The sequence below is a fragment of the Amblyomma americanum genome, chromosome 2 (assembly GCF_052857255.1).
Source record: "Amblyomma americanum isolate KBUSLIRL-KWMA chromosome 2, ASM5285725v1, whole genome shotgun sequence".
NCBI lineage: Eukaryota > Metazoa > Arthropoda > Arachnida > Ixodida > Ixodidae > Amblyomma > Amblyomma americanum.
In genome coordinates, this window is record NC_135498.1 from 206,882,695 (window position 1) to 206,902,401 (window position 19,707).

The 19,707-nt window shown below is 44.0% G+C and overlaps 1 protein-coding gene across 7 annotated transcripts in view; it reads right to left on the bottom strand.

The window, feature by feature from the left end:
• The window catches only part of LOC144122116 (uncharacterized), a 183,924-nt gene extending 164,945 nt beyond the window's left edge, over nt 1-18,979 (bottom strand). For all 7 annotated transcript variants that reach the window (XM_077655643.1, XM_077655646.1, XM_077655645.1 and 4 more), the window contains exon 1: nt 18,689-18,979. In XM_077655643.1, the coding sequence (XP_077511769.1) occupies nt 18,689-18,712 (24 nt within the window). In that variant the 5' untranslated portion in view covers nt 18,713-18,979. The remainder of the gene's footprint in view (nt 1-18,688) is intronic.
• Between the last annotated feature and the right edge of the window lie 728 nt (nt 18,980-19,707).

The window sequence follows — 19,707 nt, forward strand, 5'->3', positions numbered from 1 at the left end:
GGTGGCAGCGCGCGCGATGCCTTCCAACTTTTGCCGCAAGGGGCGCTGCTCATCGTAAAGGTGTCGTCGCTGCCAGACATGCCGAAGTCGCCGCAGTTGCATTGCTCGAGCGCGGTGTGGAATATAGCATTTTGGTCGCATCTACGCTTTTTTCTGTCGTTTTGTCTGCGCTGTTCCATGTGAGGGAAAACCACAGCGACTAATGATGGTAAAGTCGAAGCATCCAGGCCGACAAAAAACATGTTTCGTGCCGCTCTGTCGGAGTGGCTACCAGTCGAATCCGGGCAAGGCTTCCATGTTCCGTGTGTCCTCGGACCCAACACGGCTTGCGGAGTGGGAGCGGCTGATGAAAAGACAGGACCACAAGTTGACTCCAGCGTGTGTTGTCTGCGAGAAACATTTTGAAGACTGCCACATCGAGGAACGGTGAACGGTGTCGTCAACGAGCTCGCCAGAGATAGACCACATCTCATGCCCGATGTCATGCCAGCAGTATTCGAAGGCTATCCGAAATACCTTCTGCCTAAGAAGACATTGAAAAGAAAAGTTAGGAACATGTGTGACCAACCTGCCGCTAAAGGGCAAACGCGCAGTGCCGGCGCAGGCATCAGCCATGGACCGTCAAGCACGCTCGATGATGTTTACGACGAGGCGGCAGCAACAGAGGAGCCGAGTGAGAACTTATGCCCGCAGCAGAAGATGGGTTGTATTGCTGTTGAAGATCAGCATCCGTTGGACTCAATTTGTATCCCGGCAACCTGGACCAAAATATCTGGAGCACCTGCTGGCTCTGTAGCCTACGCACGCTATGGAGCGGAGAAAAACAACTTTGCCATTTTGTATATAGAAAGAATGGTAACATTTGGAAGCTTGATGCCAGAGCGCAGCCTTGTGATCGCTGCATTGTATTTTCTCGGAACAGAACAAAGCAAGCACGTGCTTACAACAAGCTCTGTTTTTGATCTGTTTTTACTGTATCCCAGATTTGTAAATAAGAATCAATATGGTACAATCACCACTTTATTTTCTTCTGTTACAAAGGGAAGCGCAAGCTCATACACACCTGCTTAAGTTGTATGAAGCAAGCTGTGATTCTCAAATAAAACACATCAATATAGTGAGACCTATTCCAACTGCTTGTGTTTATCGTAGCATGCGGTCTTTGAAGACGGAACCCGCCGTGGGAAAGAGCGAGAGTGACCTGGTTTTCTTTTACCTATATGCGATGCCATTCCGGGTTAGATGTTCTGCTCGCCATTCAGAATGGGGGCCACGACTCGGTCTTTCCACCTGGACAGAGCTAGCCGAGCGCTCACTCAGCATGAAGGTGTATACTATATCCTTCACCCGCGATCGCGATGCGTGGATCGCAATCGACTGGCCCCTAGTCGAATAAAATCTCGATCTGAAGTTTCCATGTAGCAACAATGAGTCCGGACGATACCTGATCGTTCAAACACAATAACGTAATGTGGCCAACGCATCAACTTTCGTTGCTTATTTCAAGTTGGGTACCTCGCAGAACATTAGGCAGTCAATATGACTTCCGCGGTTCACCACAAAGAATAAACGAATAAAAATTTAGCAGACTGGACCTGGTGGTACCTGTCAAACGCATCGGCGAGCGCTGTTTCAGTCCAGGATTTTCTCCTGGTAATGCCAGGCCGGTTAGATTGTCTGCAGCCAGTAGTGTTTTTATGCAAAAAGTGCTCTCAAAGCGTTCAGAGACAGGCTTCAGTAGTGAAAAGCGCAGCGCACCTACGCAGCCTCGGCAGCGAACGCTGCGTGGTGGCACCTTAGCGACTGGCAGCGCCACCACGCGGTGGCCGCAGGAAGGCATCACCGCAGCGGCCACACGAGTGCGCGCCCTCGGCACACTAGCAAGTATATTATAGGCACTACTGCCCGGGCAGCCACGATCCGCTGCCTATCTCACCGTGATGACGTCCGCCAGTGGAAAGGAGAGAATGGATGGCCTTCTGTATCTAGGGGGTGTTGGTGCGGCGTGAACTAGAATACTGGTCTAGCGGCGCCAACGGGAGGGCGCGGGCGTGCTCTTTGGCGTAGACGGCACCAGATGGCGCAACTGCAACTTTTTCTAGCGGCGCCGTCGCTGTTGTTTCAGGAGCTTGTGTATGTTTCTCCGCGTCGTTGTAACGATGGGGTGCATAATACGCTAGTAGTTAAGAAACATGCATGCCACTGGCTTAAACTAACTTCAACGTAACCTCTTAGGCACCTTTTTTTCCATCACCGTGCACCTTCGAGCATTTTGGCGATGATGAATAATCGCGTCGCTTTATGTCGTCTGCTACCGACAAAGGGCAATGCGAAATGCTCAGAGTTTTGCTGGTGGATGTAACTTGTTGAGGTGCATCTTTTAGTGAGCTGATTTTATTTACAAGCGACTATTGAGCTACCCTAGTGATTCATCTGTGAGGGCACTGTAAGATTGATCTCCTAAATAACATTTCCCCCCTTTAAGGCGACAGCGTTAAGGAGCTCGTGTCGCAGAAAAGCTGGTGTTGTCGGCGTCTTTGGTCGTCAGCAAAAATGGCGCATCTCGGTGGACACGTGAACCGCGCCGCAAGGGAAGGGATTTTCCTTCCCTTATGGCGCGGTACGGGTGTTCAGCGAGAATTGTGAGGCAGGCGTCATTTCCTTTCTTTAAAACCAATTCTTATTTCAATTTCCTTCCCTTATGACCCGGTTCGGGTGTCCCCTGAGGTATGCGAGACATGCGTCCTTTCCTTAAAAATTTTTATTTTCATTTTCCTTGCCTTACGGCGCGGCTCGGGTGTCCACCAAGATATGTTTCCTTTCCTTAAATTGTCCGGGTAAGGGGTCGCACCAAAGGACGATGGCGTTCGTTCCGTGGATTCCTTGGCAATGCTGAAACAGGCTGTCGCGTCCTGCTCTCAAAGGCGAAGCTTATAAGCACCCTCCAAATTTTCCTGAAGCGGTTCATCGGCCACTGAAACGCATTTTATTCGCAAAAATTTACACACAATTAAAAACATGTTCACCCCAATTTTAGGCAAAGCTGGCATTGGAAGTGCAAATATTTGTAAAATAAAAATCAGAAAATCTTGGCTTCCTGGCAGGCACATTCTTCGAACGACCAGCCGAAATGATGGAAAATGGAATTTCACCCTAACAGCTCCTTTCCAGGTCTAAGCGCACCGACTAATTTTCTGGTACTCAGAATCTCTTTACTTCCGGTTGTTCAAAATGGAAGGCGGTTTTGTTATGTAAAAAGTAGTGATAGGCACTACAGCAGTGAGCTCGGATGCCAAATTTTCACAGGGGCCAGAGAGCCAGAGCTCTGTTTTTGCCTTAAACACCAATATCAAGGGTACTGTCTGCATGTAGCTTTATAGGGGGCTAAAACATTTCATATATTTTCTTGGTCAGCTACAATTTGTAGAGGGGGCCCTGCAGAGGGACGACGGTCACCCTTGTCGTTCATGGGAGTGAACCGTGCAGCTAACAATACGAAACAGCGCTAGCAATACGAGCTAGCATAGACGAGACGTACACATGAGGGCTCGTGTGTACTATCGCTATGGAAAGAAACGCGAACAACCCGGCGCCTACGCGCTCCGCTGTTGGAATTCATTTTGATCGCGCTTTTACGTGGATGGTAAGAAAAAGGCGTTAAAGAGTCATCCTAGAAAGCCTTACGGACGACTCTGGCGTCCTTTAGGCTTTGGAGAAGTGATTAATGTGCGAATAGACAGTTTCTCTAGCAAACATAACCTCATAAGTAATAAATTTGGGTTTAAGAAATGCCGTTTCACACAAAGTGTTCTTTTGTTGCAGGAAGTAATGATATTATAAAAATAGAAAATAAAGTGATGACACTAGGGATACACTTGAAATTTAGCACAAACTTTCACCGTGTAAATGATATCATTTTAATGGATAAATTTGAAAGTTTCAGTTCAGAGGAGTAGCGCTGGAACTAATTCGTTCATACCTCACTGGGCGATCGCAGTATACTGAAACAGGAAAATAGAAATCGCGCTTTCGAGAGATGGTAACAGGGGTGCCGCAGGGAAGTATTTTCGGCCATATTCTATTCGTTTCCTACATCAACGACATAGCACAAATAAATAAAGCTTGGAAGTTTGTTATATAAGCAGATGATTGCTCTGTGGTTTTGTAGGAAAAGATCTAGCGCCTGTTACTACCGAGGCAGATGCATTTTGCTGTAGTTTAGACAAATGGTGCAAGACGAACTGTCTGATGATGAACCAAACTAAAAGAAGGCGCTTATTGTTTCGTGCAGTGGGAACATCCATTATGCTTGGCCCTTGCAATGTTTCAATAGAATAAATTGTGAAACCATTTGGTATCATATTTACTGAACATATGTTTTTGAACGAGCACATTCAATTATTACTGATTGAATTAAGCAAAACAGTGGACGGAATGAATAGGCACCGACAAACCCTCGCAGTAACGATTAGGCGACTACTTCATGATGCCCTGTGTAGCTCTAATATGTGTTTTGTATACTGGTTTCGAGTACCACTACCACTGAAAATTTACTCAAACTCGCTGCAGTGCAAAAAATTGCAGTCCGCGCAGTATCGAGCGCTTCCTATTTAGAGCACATATCACGTGTTTTCAAAAAGCATATATTCATTAAAATTCAAGACTTGTTCACATATACACAATTATGTTCCTATAATAAGGCGGTTCAAGGCAGACTACATGCTTTCTTCCACATTGCACAAATTGAGCCCATCCCAATCGGATATACTTTTCACTTTACACAACTTTTGACTGTTCGTTTTCGCGCACCCAGTATAGTAGACAAAGAATTCAGGATACGCTTCGAATGATGTTAAACCACTCTGACACACAGAATATCGGCCGCACAACGTTAACAAAGAAAGATCTGATAAGATTATTTACCATCATCAGCCATCACTACACCCACTACACGGCAAAGGTTCTCCCATGTCTCTCCAATTAACCATGTTCAGTTAATTGGTTTGTTCATGAAAGGCTGGAGCCAAGTACTGCAACAGTACTTGCGACGTCCGCAAATTCGCAAGTGAGCGCAATCCAGTAGCCGAACATTCCGAGGAGTCCGATCATAGAATCAACTTTGAAGGAACCCGCATCCTCGTAACCGAAACAAATTGCCACAAGAGGCTCCTTCTGGAATCCTGGCATATCCAAACCACCCCGAACAATATCAACCGCACAAAAGGGAACCTGCCCCCAGTATATGCCCAGGGACTTCGCTCTTCAACGCAACGAAAAAAAGTTGCCATTCAGCACCTCCCTGCAGTGCGCCAGCGTGACAGCCTAAACCCCCCTCCCCCGGGCCTTCCGCGACACAGCTGTTGTTCTTTTCACCCCCCCCCCCCCCCTCTTTCTCTTCCGTACTCAAAAGACGCTAGCTACTGCCCTCAGTCACCCCTGGTGAAGGAGCCGAGTGGGCTTCGAAACTTTGGGTTAAAGTTAAAATTTTGGTTGGAGATGTGCAGTTTATTATAAGATTTCAATGAAGAGCAAAAGGGTCGAAGAGATTGCGTTCCCAATCCTGAGTACTCGACCTAGATATTCTTGCACGTTGTCAATAATTGAGAACTTTTCGGTTGAGAATTTTCAAAGAGAAATTTATAGGCTGTATAAATCAACCTATTACTTGCCGCAGTAGTCAGGGCTCCGATTATATAATATTTTTTTACAGTATTCGAGGTTTAGTGTAAGTTCTCTGTCAGTTTCTTATGTTCAGTTTGATTTCCCTGCGTTTTTATCAAAGACTTAAATAGCAGCCCACCCCCCTGCCGTACGGATCTGCCATTTGCAGCGATGTGGCCGTCAGAAGAGGAGATAGGCGAAGAAAAATTTATTTTGATTCTACCATCCATCACGCAAATAAAATCACGTACAGTTAAAGCTGCTATATTGCCTGTTTTAATTATTATTTATTTCTCTACGAAAGGTCAGTCAGGGAGGAGTGCACTGTGACCTTACTGAATTAATATTCAATGAGCTGAGGGATTCCGTGATGCCAGTTTCTGTTTAAAAAGCTTATTTATTCACTTAAGTACCTTCCGGGCGGAGGCGGCATTATAGAAGGAAGTGGAATATATGAGTATAACATAGCACAACAATGAGGCAATACTGCAGGAATAAAACAAAAAAGTGTGACACCATAATAGAGGAGAATGAAGAAGGATAAAGATCATTGGAAGTAAACACGTTCTTCAATCCCTGATTTGAACAGGAACGTGTCGGTAATTTTGCCGACTAATGTGGGCAGATGGGTCAATTGTTTACTTGCCTTGGGGATAAATGAAACAAAAAATGAATTATTTGAGCAAAATGGGACATGAACCTCATGGAGGTAATTTCTGCGGGATGTAACGTAGGATGGTTCAGATAGGAGTTGTTCTTGGAGACAGTGATTGTGATGACAAATTTATTGAAAGGGCGATAAACGGGATAATTTCATTCGTAATTATTGAAGAGGAAGGTTCAAAGTAGTTTTCGCTAATGACAGACTAATAAACTAGAGCAGTTATTAAGGAATATAAATCTCGCGCTGCTATATTGCACCTACTCTGAAGATTGAACCATCCATTCAAGAAAGGAATTTCACACCAAGCATGCATATCTTGGCCGCACGAGGCATTTATAAAGGAACAATTTGAAGGAAGATGGTGCCATAGCGAAGTTACGCCTCAGTTGAACAAGCATGCGATTGGCACTGCTGACAATATAGTTAATATGCATTTGCGAGGACAGATTATCGGATATGTACACACATTGGCATGCAAGATGTGACCTTTCCTAAAAAAAAACCTTCGATGTGGCAGTCGAAAAGTTCGGGGTAAACAGCAGCCGTGCAACGAGAGATAACTGCTTTATACTTATCAGAGTAAAAGCGCATCTTCCAGATGTTGCACTGTTCTGATATCTTGCTGATTTCGGACTGAAGTTCGGCGAAGAATGGCAAGAATGTTGCCTGTGTAGATATGAAACCGACGCCTAGGAGGAGGAAGCATGTGTCTCTCGGTGCAGATGGCAAGACGGGCGTTGGTTTTAACCACTCTTTAGACACTCTTCTTTACCACTCTTTAGCCACTCTTCTTAAGACATGATATTTTACCGGCCAACAAAGTATATTACTCCAAACTGATGGAATTAATCCATAAAAAAAACTTTACACTAGATTTACATTTATATCGCCACACTATAGCTTTCGAACCCATACATATAAAAAAGAAAAGTGTGAACAAATTATGGGAGACAGGATGCTGATTATCAAGCAATAAAGTTATTTAATCATCATGAGTCCTACATTGATATTACGCTACCATTTAAGCCCTTCAAATTACAGTGCAAAGCATTCCTAATGATCACTGATGATTTCTTATGTATATAGCTGCACTCATATGCCCATGCAAATCACCAGTCTTGCAAAAAGTTTTTTTCTATGTTTCTGTAAACTTGTTATCCAGCGGATTCTTTTTCTCGCCAGTGCGCTGTCGCGGATCCTGTGATGTGCTTTCGAACGTTGCGTTAATCGACAGCCAGCATTTTATGTTCATATGTACTTTATATTTTATGTCTATGTTTACATCGTTTCATCAGGAGAAATCCCTGCAAATGTAATGAAGTTTTGCCTGCTCCGAACTAAAGATGGGAGTCGAGGCCTTGTCAGGCTCCATGCCTTTTGCCTCGTCTTCCACTTTCAACTGAAAGGAAATAAAATGGTGTGAATCTGAATCTGAATCTAAAGTTGCTCAAATTTCGTGAAATTGTACGTCCTATGACCTTAGTGCGCTTAAGAGTCTGTTTTCGAGAGAAGATATAGCCGACTCCACCCTGGCTTAAATTAACTTAAAGTGAGGCGCTTCTTTAAGTGAACTGGTGTCCAAAAAGCATACTTCGTCGCGTCAATGCTGGCAAACACGTTCACCGTAATTAAAAATACTGCAATGGTAATTATAATCATTATTGTCATCACCTGAGTGAATTCAACTGTACGATAAATTATTCCGACTACAAACCTGTATTGAATTCGCTGACCTACGTTCTCCCCTTGATGCCCTGCTTTCGTCTAAAGCATGCAGCTTCCTTAAAACTTCACCAACCTCTATCGCAGCACTAGCTGCGCGCAGTGTTTATCGTATGATCTGTTCTATCAACCTCGATATTTGTTTTTTGTTTAGATTATACTGTTAGCCTGGAAGAGACTGCCATATAAAAGGGCAAAAACTTCAGGATACAAAGGAGGGCAAACGAATTTATGTGATATAAAAGAAGACGCACTCCCATTCTTGGCAAGTCAGCGAAAGAGTCTCCGAGTAAGAATATTTTGCAAGAAGCAAGTATGTATGCCAAACAAGAGAGCAAAATAAAAACTTCGGCAAGGTGAATTCACCTGTTACACAGAAAAAAGAGCTAAAAGCGAACATGACTAAAAAGGGAGTACTGACTCTATAGAAATGACACAACGAAAACTGCTCTGATGTGAAAATCTGCTAAATCTAAGGAAAAATGAACAACACACTCTATAGCGAGAATAAAGAGGAAGGCGTCCTCAAGCTGTCCCTAGAGTTTTTTTTTTTTGCTTGGGAGACCGTCAACATTGTAAAGTGTAAAATAAAGGTGAATTGAATTGTAACAGAGTATACTGCGGGGCCAGTTGGTCAGACATATTATAAACAAAAACGTAGCATATGGACGGGACGAAGAAGGGCGAACATGCCTCTTCACTTCGCCAACTAACTGGGGAACACGTACCAGAGCATTGCAAGAACTGCAATGGTCGTTTTCCCCTGCTTAATCGTACTAAGAATGCAGGAAGTGGTAAAGACCAATTGGGTAAGGAAATCTTGGAAGCCCAGAAAATATTGACATGGAGTAAAGGCACGTGCATTAGTACCCAATCTGTGTATCTGGTTGAGAAGGAATTGGAGTTTTTAGAACGCACTTGAGTTACCTTTTATCATCTATCTCTATTTCTCTTTTATTTTTTGCTCTTTTTCTGCACGTTTTAAGATTATAAGTTTGTTTTTACCTCGTTTAAAGTCAAGCGCATGCGTGCTGTTGCTCCTGGATGGGGCGTGGTTTACCGTCTCATTCTATTCAGTTGTAAGTGTAGCAACCGTCATGTCTTCGCCCTTCTTCATCCTGTTCATATGCTACGTTTTTGTCTATAATATCTATTGAATTGACCATGACCTAAATTTGAAAGAGACGGGTGGCTTACTGTATCATTTGTGAGTTCGTTTTATTCCCTGATTGGTTGTGGAAAGAAATACTTTACTTTATTGCATTAAATTCTGTGACTATTTTCATTACATAGAATTTATTCGCGTCGAAATTCTTTTTCCTGAAGGTGAAAGCAGTGATTTGCGCAGACCTTTAGCCCTAAACACCACAAGGCAAAAATGAATTTCATGCGTAGGGAACAGGCTCGGCTGGGATTCCTGGAAGGCATGCACTACTAAGATCGCTGGGAAAGTCGTGGCTTTGATATCTATTGGAAATATATCTAACAGCCTTTCTTTGCGCACTTTGTATTCTACACAGCTTCATCACAATTCAATTTTTAATTCGATTCAATTCTTTATTCACCAGAAAACTGGACGGTCTCCAGGGCTAAAAGTTGCTGCCTACAACTTGACTGGGGCCCTGACTGACTTGCCTACAACTTGACTGGGGCCTCACTATGCCAACTAGAGGGTAAAGGCCTCTCCCTTGTTTCCCCCTTTCTTTCCCCAGCTCCGTCCACCGTGTCTCCGCAAGCTTCTTAATCTCATCCGCCCACTTAACTTTCTGCTTCCTCCGCAACGATTTCCTTGCCTTGGAATCCTAAGCTTCCCTTGGAATCTTTACAGCTCTTAAGCGACGCATATTTAATGAAATAAACAACAAATTAAAAATAAAAACAAAAAGTAAACTTAACATTAAAAATTAGAAAGTAAAAAAATTGTAGGAAGCTTATGCTTCGTCCTTGGGACGCGACGTCGTGTTGCAGCATTTTCAAGGACGCCACGGAACGCCATCGCCCGCTCCCGGCAACGCGATGCCTGTTGGACAATTTAACGAAAGTAAAAGATGCCTGTCTCGCATATCTCGGTGGACACGCGAACCGAGCCGTAAGGGAAGGATAATGAAACGAAAATTGGTTTTAAAGAAAGGAAGTGACGCCTGACACACATACATCTCAGTGGAAACCCGAACCGAGACGTAAGGAACGTGACATTAACTACATATCTAAATTTATAAATAAAAATATGAATTCCTCCTGCCGCTTTTGTGGTGAGAAAGATAAGTTCGACCATGTGATAAGGGCGTGCCAAGTCCGTAAGCCTCCCCCAGAACTCTTGCCTGATCGCTCCAAAGAAGCATGGAATAAGCTAAGGTCCAGAGATGATCCCGACATTCAGTCCAAGGCCGTCGAGTGGGCCAGCGTCGACAAAGGTCTCCAAGGTCTGCGTCACGCTAGCTAACTTGCCTTAATGCGCTACGCTACTGCGCAATAAAGTTCTATCAGCCACAGCCGATGCGCTGTGCCGACTACTACTACAACTAATACTACGACACCAACGGCTTTTCGACCGAACGAGCAGTGTACGCTTGCGCGCAAGAAAAAATAAAAAAGTACAGGAAATAACAGAAAATGAAAAATGAAGGCGGAATGAGGACAGGGAAAGGCTTTCGCATTTGCACTCTTATGGAGACTTAGTGCAATCCAGTAATTTTTCTTTCAATAGCTCGCTGCGTTCCCTTTAACTTAAGCTGAACCCTTTTCGTTAGCCTCCACGTTTCTGCCCCTAGGTGAGTAAAGGTAAGATACAGTTGTTGTACACTTTTTCTTGAGGGATATTGGGAAACTGCTATTGATGATTTGAGAGAACCTGCTATGTGCGCTCGACGCCATCCTAATTCTTCTAGTTATTTCCCTTTAAAGGTCCAGATCAGCGGCCACTACCTGCCCTATGACGTATTCCCTTACCAGTTAGAGCACTTCGTTACCAATTGTGAACTGCTGTTTCCTTGAGAAACTATTGAGCATTGCTTTGGTTCTCTGCATGTTAATTTTTAGACCCACCGTGATGATCTGCCGGTCTAACGTGTTGATCATGCTTTGCAGTTCATCTCCTGAGTGACTCAGGAAGGAAAATGTCATCAGCGAATCGCAGAATATTTAGCTTTCCTCCATTAACTCTTATTCCCAACTGTTACCAATTCAGGCCTCGGAATACCTCCTGTAAACAGGCGGTGATTAGCATTGGTGAGATCGTGTCTCCCTGACTGACGCAACTCCTTACTGGAATTTTATCGTTGACGTTACGAAAGACTATGGTAGCTGTCCAGTCGTTAAAGATATCTTCCAGTATTTTCACATAAGGCTTTTCTTCACCCTCATTCCGCAATGTCTGCATGACTGCTGAGGATTTTACCGAGTCAAATGCTTTCTCGTTATCAATGAACGCTGTATAGCGCGGTTGGTTACATTCCGCGCATTTCTTTATCTTCTAATTGATAATGTGAATATGGTCTATTGTCGAGTCTCCTTTATGAAATCCTATACAGAACGGTGTACCACTGTATATAACCAGTACCAGTAATAAGGTACCAGTTGATGCAGACAGAACCGATAGTTTGAGTTTTTGAAAATTGCAGAATTATGTTTTTTTGTAATAAATAAACCAGATTTTCTATTTTACTTCTGAAAAAAACATTGCTAACTGGCACATCATTTCGCTAATCCAGAGGTTCTTATATGCTCCTCCGACCGCCATCCTTTAAATTTCTCTTTTGCGCTCTTCTCAAGCGTCCTATTTGCATGGACCAGCATCCTTGTGTCACACATGAGACGCTCCGTCTGACGCGATGCTCCTCGTGCTAGCTGGATAAGATCCTGCAAAACTTCTGTGCACATGAAAACCCATACACTAAGCTCGCCTTGCTCTTGAAGAGACTTGGTAAATCTACCGTTCATTGTGCAGAATGAGTAAAAGGAGCACAACACCTGCTAACAGTGAGCATAGCACTGGAAGAGACGTCGACACGACAGCTAAACTTGAAAGAGGAGGTAAATTTTGTTCTTCGTACCGTTGACTGATCTGGCTTAAAATTTTGGTTTCTTCGTGATGAGAAAGTGCAGAGGAAAATTAGACAAATTCAATACAATTTGGTGCGCAGAAGAATGTTTCACCTGCCCTTTCTCTTCGTTGTCATCACGGATACGTGTGGTCCGCCGCACTGTGTCAGGGGAATCTAATACATATTGTGTGTTGAGCATAAATGAAGACTTCGCTCAAGCAACGAGCTTAAGCGGGATTTAAAATGGTTTGTTCAGGCAGCTGAATAAAGCGGCGTTGGTATTATTGTTATTATATGCATTATTGTTATTACATTAGCATATATAGCGTTAATAAGTATATGTTGTTATGAAAAAATCTATAGTTATGTTGAAGAAGATAATTAGCAACTTTATCACAAATGTCCCAGAGTAAACATGATGGAAATATAAATAATAAAGTCGATGTCAGATGCAACTTGAACGCAACTGCTAAAAGGCCGAGTTGATCGCATATTCTTGACGGTAAGAGCGCAAAAACCGTTATGAAAAGAGGGAGGAACACAGCTCGTCCTGTGTTCCTCCCTCTTTGCTCAACGGATTTTGAGCTGTTACCCTCGAACATATAAATTCGCTGAGGAATTTAATAACCATCTTGAGATCCGGGTTAGTGTTGCTCAGTCTCAGCGTCAACTTGTTAAAATATCGCCCAACTTCGCTCCATTTTCAAACAGTCGAGTGCCCTATACACTGAGCTATCATTGCTAGACCCAATGAGAGTATACACCCTCTCGAAGGGTACACTCTAAACCTGAAAGAGTCTATGGGTGGTATGAAGTTAGCAATATGGTTACCAATGGTTAATGCGAGATTCAGTGATAGCTGTTATGTGTTTGTACTTTACGATATGTTTTAGATAGTATGAGAGCGACCTCACATTTCTATAGTTGTAAGGTGCGTTTTTTTTGTTTAGGTTTCCAAGCATAGTCGTGTTTCTTCGACGTCTGCCCTGCAGTCAACCATTCTAGAAGCGCAGCGCCACCGATAATGTTCTACTCGGGCGCACGTTTCGCAGCAGCTGTCACAGATGGACCGTGCTGCATTCCTCGACTCTCGCCGTACCGTTCCTCCTGCTTCCATGGTAACCGCGTTCCGGATGTTTTCCATGGCACGTCTTCCCCCGCTCTCGGCATACCCTCCTCCTTACACGGTAATCATTCTGCGGTTGGAGATTAGAGAGTTATAGCATATCGTTACCGTGCTTACGTTACCGTTTACCGTGTTACCGGACGCCGGATTTCTCGGTTAGCGTGTCGCACGCTAGAAGACGTTTTAGCGTACCGTCTATCCCGTGACAAGTTACCGTTGGGCTAAAACGAGTGATGATGATGGCAGATGCCCAGCTTTCAATGATAAAAAAACGGATGCATTGCAATTATTTCTATGAAGTGAAATGCTATACTTTAATAATCTTTTTCTCTACATATAAATACGTACCGACTACCCTTCAGCTAACAGCCGACTCAGCTGCTTTTCAAATGTGCCGTGAAGCTATTCACCTTTGCCTACCCTGGCCAGTAGACAATTTCACTACGTAGACCTCAGTAAGCTTGCATACACAGCGCACATTGCGTTGCGAGTGCTGTAAAAAAAAAAGCACAACTACGACACCTGTTCGCCGTGCCGCAACACCGCTTCTTTTTGTGTTTGGATGTGAACACTGCGGCGCGATCTAGTGGCAGTAAGTTAAAGCGCGCCAACATCTGGCCTGAGAGACTTTTTTTATTTTCTGAAATTACTGATAAGAATACTAAGAAAATTACCAGTCTTTTTTAGGAAAAAAAAAGCATGTAAATATAGAAGAATGTTAAATCGGGCACGAAACTGAAGAGCTGCAGTAGAGTCGTTGCTGTTTGGCTATGTACACGTCATATAGTCAGGCTTAGCTGCTCAAAAATCGGCAAATAATCTCAAAAACATGGCCTAGTTGTTACTCAAACCTCAACGTATGAGTGAGAGTTTGCAAATTAAAAGCGAATGCCTTCATGTATACCAAGAAATGGCGCCGAAGAACGCGGCGGCGGTGCTGTATTTGGTCCGAAGCGGCCGTGCAGGGCGCCGCCATGTTTGTTTACAAGCGAACGCTAACTCTCCGCAACGCTAAAAGGGTTTCCGTCAAGTGTTTGCGGACCGGTAAGTGGTGGCGCATGCGCAGACGTCGCTTGCCGGGCCCGGTAAACGGTAACGTAAACACGGTAACGATATGCTATAACTCTATTTTTCCGCTTCCGCCACCCTCCGCGCTTCCAGCCTCACCACCTTGCGGACAGTTACCGTGGTAATCATCCTCGAGTTAAACCGATGCGCCCCACTTCGGAACTTCGTTTTTAGTTCAACAGGCTGTTACTTCAGTGTTCCACGTATCCAAAGTATTACAGTGCCCGTCATCGCTGTAGTGGCCTTTCTAAGCTCTCCACAAAAAGCCCCCTTCCGTGGTAACGCCCCTCGTCTTTACAGGGTACCTAACTTTCGGGTGGTTGCCGTGGGAATCGCTGACCGTTTGCGTCTTCTTGCGCCACACCTTTCTTCTTCCAGTGTAACCATCGACCGGTTGGAGATTGCTGCCGATACACTTCTCCTTCCATGGTACCACCCTCCGGCTACGCATTTCTTCGCTCACATGATGCCTTGCTTCTAACACGGTACCCAACTTTTTTAGTGGCTCCCACGCCAACGCACCCGCTGGTGCGTTGCCGTAGGAACAATTACCCACGAACAACGACAGATAGCGACATACTACTACGACGCCAAGCCCAGGAAGGGGTGCTTAACAGCGATCGCTGTAAGAGGTAGCAACCACTCCTCCAGCGCACTCGCTTTTATGGCACGGCATTCTGCCCAGTCCCTGGAATAGATTTCCTACCCTAAAATACGTAATACTCTACAGTTGGGAACGGAAAGAAAATCCCTGTTTTAGACATGGTAAATTCTGTAGAAGAACTGAGGATTGGGCGAGGTGGTAGTGATCCATCGCATTAAAAACCAGCGCTAAAAAACACACACAGAGAAAGAGACGAGACACACGGAAGGCGCTGAAGCGCCTTCCGTGTGTCTCGTCTCTTTCTCTGTGTGTGTTTTTTAGCGCTGGTTTTGAATGCGATGGTAAATTTTACCTGTTACATTGATTTTAACCGAATTCCAATCTCCTGTATTTGCTAACCTCACGACCTGCGATGCCGCGTTTAAAGCCTGCCCAATGGCTAACTGCATCAAGTTAATATGCTTCCAGGTAGAAATATGCCTGTGTTACCAAGAGTAAGCATTGCGCATATTTCTTGAGGGAATTCTGCTCCGAGACATTGGCAGCATACCTGGCTCTAAAAGCAAGTGCGCTAGAGGACACATTGCTCTCTTTTGACTCCAATGTATGCATGTTTAGAGAGTAGACATACTTTAATGTGTGCGCAGCTCTGAGGAACAAAAAAAGTGTGATGGAGTCAGTACATAGAGCTCTTCAAAAATGATGAGGCAAAGGCTTCTATTTTTACACAGGGTCCCGCATGAACCTTCCGAATTCCAGCGACTGAACTGCGCACTGACTCAGAGATGGTTTCTGCGCTTCGGGAGGTGCAGCTTGATAAATCATGCCTAGTGAACGGAGCGTTAGCGGTTTAGTATCCTTTAGTTTGTGTACATGTGTATGTAAATATGACCTTGTAATAGCTGTGTATATATATCCTCACCGCTATACTTTTTCACCAACACTTATGTTTGTATTTCACCTCCCTATCCTCTTCCCTGCTCCTCTTATCTCTGTTGGCCGCCGCTCAGGTGCGGAAGATTATAGAAAACAGCTGCCGCGGCTGGCACCCATTTTTTCTTCCGTTTCAGTTTGCTTTCATTATTTATTATAAAAACTGCTACAACAATCCAGGAATAAGTTGCACACTGCAGACAACCTTCATTCGGAAGAACGTTAATGACATCCGCTCAGGGTTTCTCCTTCATGTATGGAAAGGAATGGTGCCCAGACACTAAATTGTTTTAAAAATCCAATGCATCTGCAATTCTGTTCACTAAAGCATTCACACTCCACCTCAACTGCAATGTTTAATATTTTAGAGCTACGTTTTTATGCGAATAGTGAAGATATATATAGATCTTTCTGCGAAAGATCGGTGAATTCTCGGAATTTTTTTTTTCAGAAAGTCACGGTCTGGAAACCAATGAAGAAAAAATTCCCGATGCAACAGAATGCATTCTCTTAGCGATACTCATGAAATTGGTAATTGGTGTAAAGTCCATTAAGAAACAATCTCTGCTCAAATTGATGCACGCCATTACATGCCTTCGGTAAACAGCACTGATAGAAAATCTTTGCAGAGGGACATCACTTTCTTCCTGCTGGTCAAAAGATCTCGGTACTTACTGACCGCGGTATCAGCGGCGGAGGTTTTAAACATAAACAGCTGTCCACAGATGACCGTAGACCTGGCACAGAATGCAAATGATGAAAGTTCAATAATCTTGATATTCCTTATGCTTTACGCGTATGAACAGTCCTAATGCGCTGTTATAAGGTGTAAGGTTATAAGGTGTACACACACACACACACACACACACACACACACACACACACACACACACACACACACACACACACACACACACACACACACACACACACACACACACACACACACACACACACACACACACACACACACACACACACTATATATATATATATATATATATATATATATATATATATATATATATATATATATATATATATATATATATATATATATATATATATATATATATATATATATATATATATATATATGCGCGTGTGGCTGTGTTCAGTTTTCTACAAGCTCGCCCCACATAAAACTGAGCGCTTTTGTTGCAAAAAATGACCGTAATTATTCTTCTTCTATTTGTAGCCAAATGCTTATTTTACCCGTACACGATATGTGTTGTACACGAAAAGCTAGGAGGGTAGCTTGATTCTCATTAAGCAGATAAATAAAAAAACACACAAACAAGGCAGAGCAACGAAGCATATTCATATTCTTGGGCAAACATATACGTAGGGAGTCAAAGGACGATGTAAATAACGGCGAAGAATGAGCTGCTTATGTGCCATAAAACCATAAGCAACACAAATAACAACGAAATTTGCGCTCATGAAACGAGCACGCCAAAAACAAGCAAAGTAGTGAGCGACCAGAGACCTTTTAGAAGAATGCTAGACTTCGTGGCCTAAACATAATAAAAAAACACTAACGGCAATGGTCGCCCAATAAATCCAACGAAGCACTGAGAAACGTTGATAAAATACAATTTTAGCTGCTTCATGGGTGCTGTAAAAATATTTGGCTTATTTATGCTATGCTTGTTTAGCGTGTATTTTAAAGTAAACCAAACGACCTGGTTGCCGTGTAATGTCCTCGTTCGAGGAGTGTTCCATTCTTATTTAGGTTTGGGAAACAAACGAATTTCTTTATACTGAAATCGAGTAAGAGAACTGAGAAAGTTGAAAGCGCATTGCGGCGAGAATCCAGGGCAGTACAGTACGCGATACTCAACCGTGGCATGTGCGCAAATAATTCTGTATCGTAGAAATAATATTGTTTTCTTATGAGCAGTGTAACACGCACCGAAATAACTCTAATTGTATTCGAGAGCGAGTAGGAAAACGTTTGTTTTAGATGTTTTGCCTCAAAGTAGGCGACAGTAATTTATGCATGATTTAAATTATGTATGGTGAATTGCAGCTCATGCTTCGGGTTAATTTAGTATAAAGATCTAGAAAGTCTGTTTTTAATATACATAACATGGTGAGAACTTGCCATACGAGAGTCCATCATGGCGCCTCTCGATTTAAGCCTGCCCACAAGTTCAATAATATCGATCCTGAAAAGCCGTTTGGAGGCAACGAGATAAATGTAAACTGATTAAAAAACAATAATGATGATTCTTACTTATATACTTGAGAGTAAACGTTGATAGCATGCGAATTAGTGTACTCAATATTTCTGCAGCCTGTGAGTGAAACCTTCATATTCATTCTTGCAGAACGAGCCTCAATTTGTGTTAAAGGACTTAGAAGACTTTAAATTATATTTTGTTTGCCTGGCACCCTTTCCTGTATGCCAGATTTTGAACACATTAGTTTCGCTTAAGCAGAACAACGCACTTGTAAGAAAACTGGAGCCTTCGCGTGCCTTGCTCTCTAAGAAGCGTAAAAAATTGGGCAAGTTGGTCGGACATGCTTAACGGAATAATGCCGCAGATCAGGTGACAGGACAGCAGGAGAGCACAAACACACACAAGCGCTTGTGTGTGTTTGTGCTCTCCTGCTGTCCTGTCACCTGATCTGCGCCATTATTCCGTTAAGCTTGCTAAGATGAGGAGTCCGAAGCTCTACATTGACGCTACCCTGTCTACGTAATCGCTTACATGCTGACAGGCGAAGAAAGAGCAGTCTACACTGCCGGCTTCTCAAAGACAGTCGCCCGTCCGAAATACTTCGACTACCTCTATCGTTCGGCGCGTGCTGTGCACGTGCGAGAAAGAGAGCGAACGAGTGCAGTTTTTCGAGCCGCTTACCAGTGTCCAAGTTTTCGTCCGCATACTCTGGAGCTGCAGGCTAGGCCCCTCGTTTGTTGTTGCTAGGCTTCCTCCACTGCACGCGATCTGCACTATGTTCGTGCGCTTGACTAGCCGCGTGAGCTCCCTCCAATGCAGCCCTCCCCCCGAGGTTTCCTCTTTTCATGCAAGAGGAGGACCGCGGTTAAAGGTGTCGTTTTTCGCCGCCTTCCCTCGCTTGCCCCTACCGAATGGCACGTGCGAGTGGAAGCCTTAATCGTTATACGAGATACGCCAGAGACGCCCGCGCCTGTCATCCCAGCGTGCGGCGGCGATCGGCACTTCTCGTCAAGGAGGTTCCGCTTATCAAGGCCGAGCGAGGAGGTTGTGCGGCCGCAGCGCCAAGCCCAGCTCGCGCCTGCCGTGCGGGTGCGACCGATGCGGTTTCAACTGGTTTCTGCCACTGTAACGACGCCTAACGAGACCTTTCTTGCCGCTCTCTTATCGGCTTCTCTTGCGATCTCCCCTTCACAGAGGGCCCGGGCGCAAAAGAAGCTGTCCAGGCCCTTGCCTGCTTGCCTGACCAAGTGGCTCTCTTAAACTTGATGATCCTTCCATGCTGCCAAACAGGGTCATTCCTGGGAGCTTCGCTGAGCGCTCTCCTCGCATATTGTGCCTGGATTACGCCATTCAGACAAAGAAGATAGCCCCGCAAGACAACACCCGATCATGCAATTTCTTTTTGCAACTATGGCTGTCGGAAACGCTACTTGAAAAAAGCATTTCGGTCAAGGGATGCCGCGTGAAGCATCCAACGCATATCTTTTTACTGCAGTTCTGCCTTCATATCATTTCTAACTTTGGCGGCATAATGGTTAAATTAACGACTGCATTCTTGTACTACTCAGTTTACTGGCATTTTTACAGGAAAAAAGTAATAGCACCGAAAGAAACCATGACAAAGCGTTGATTGCGCAAGCAAAGATCGTTTTTTTTTTATTAATCAGTATTTTTCACTGGCGCTAAGCCAATTAAATGAA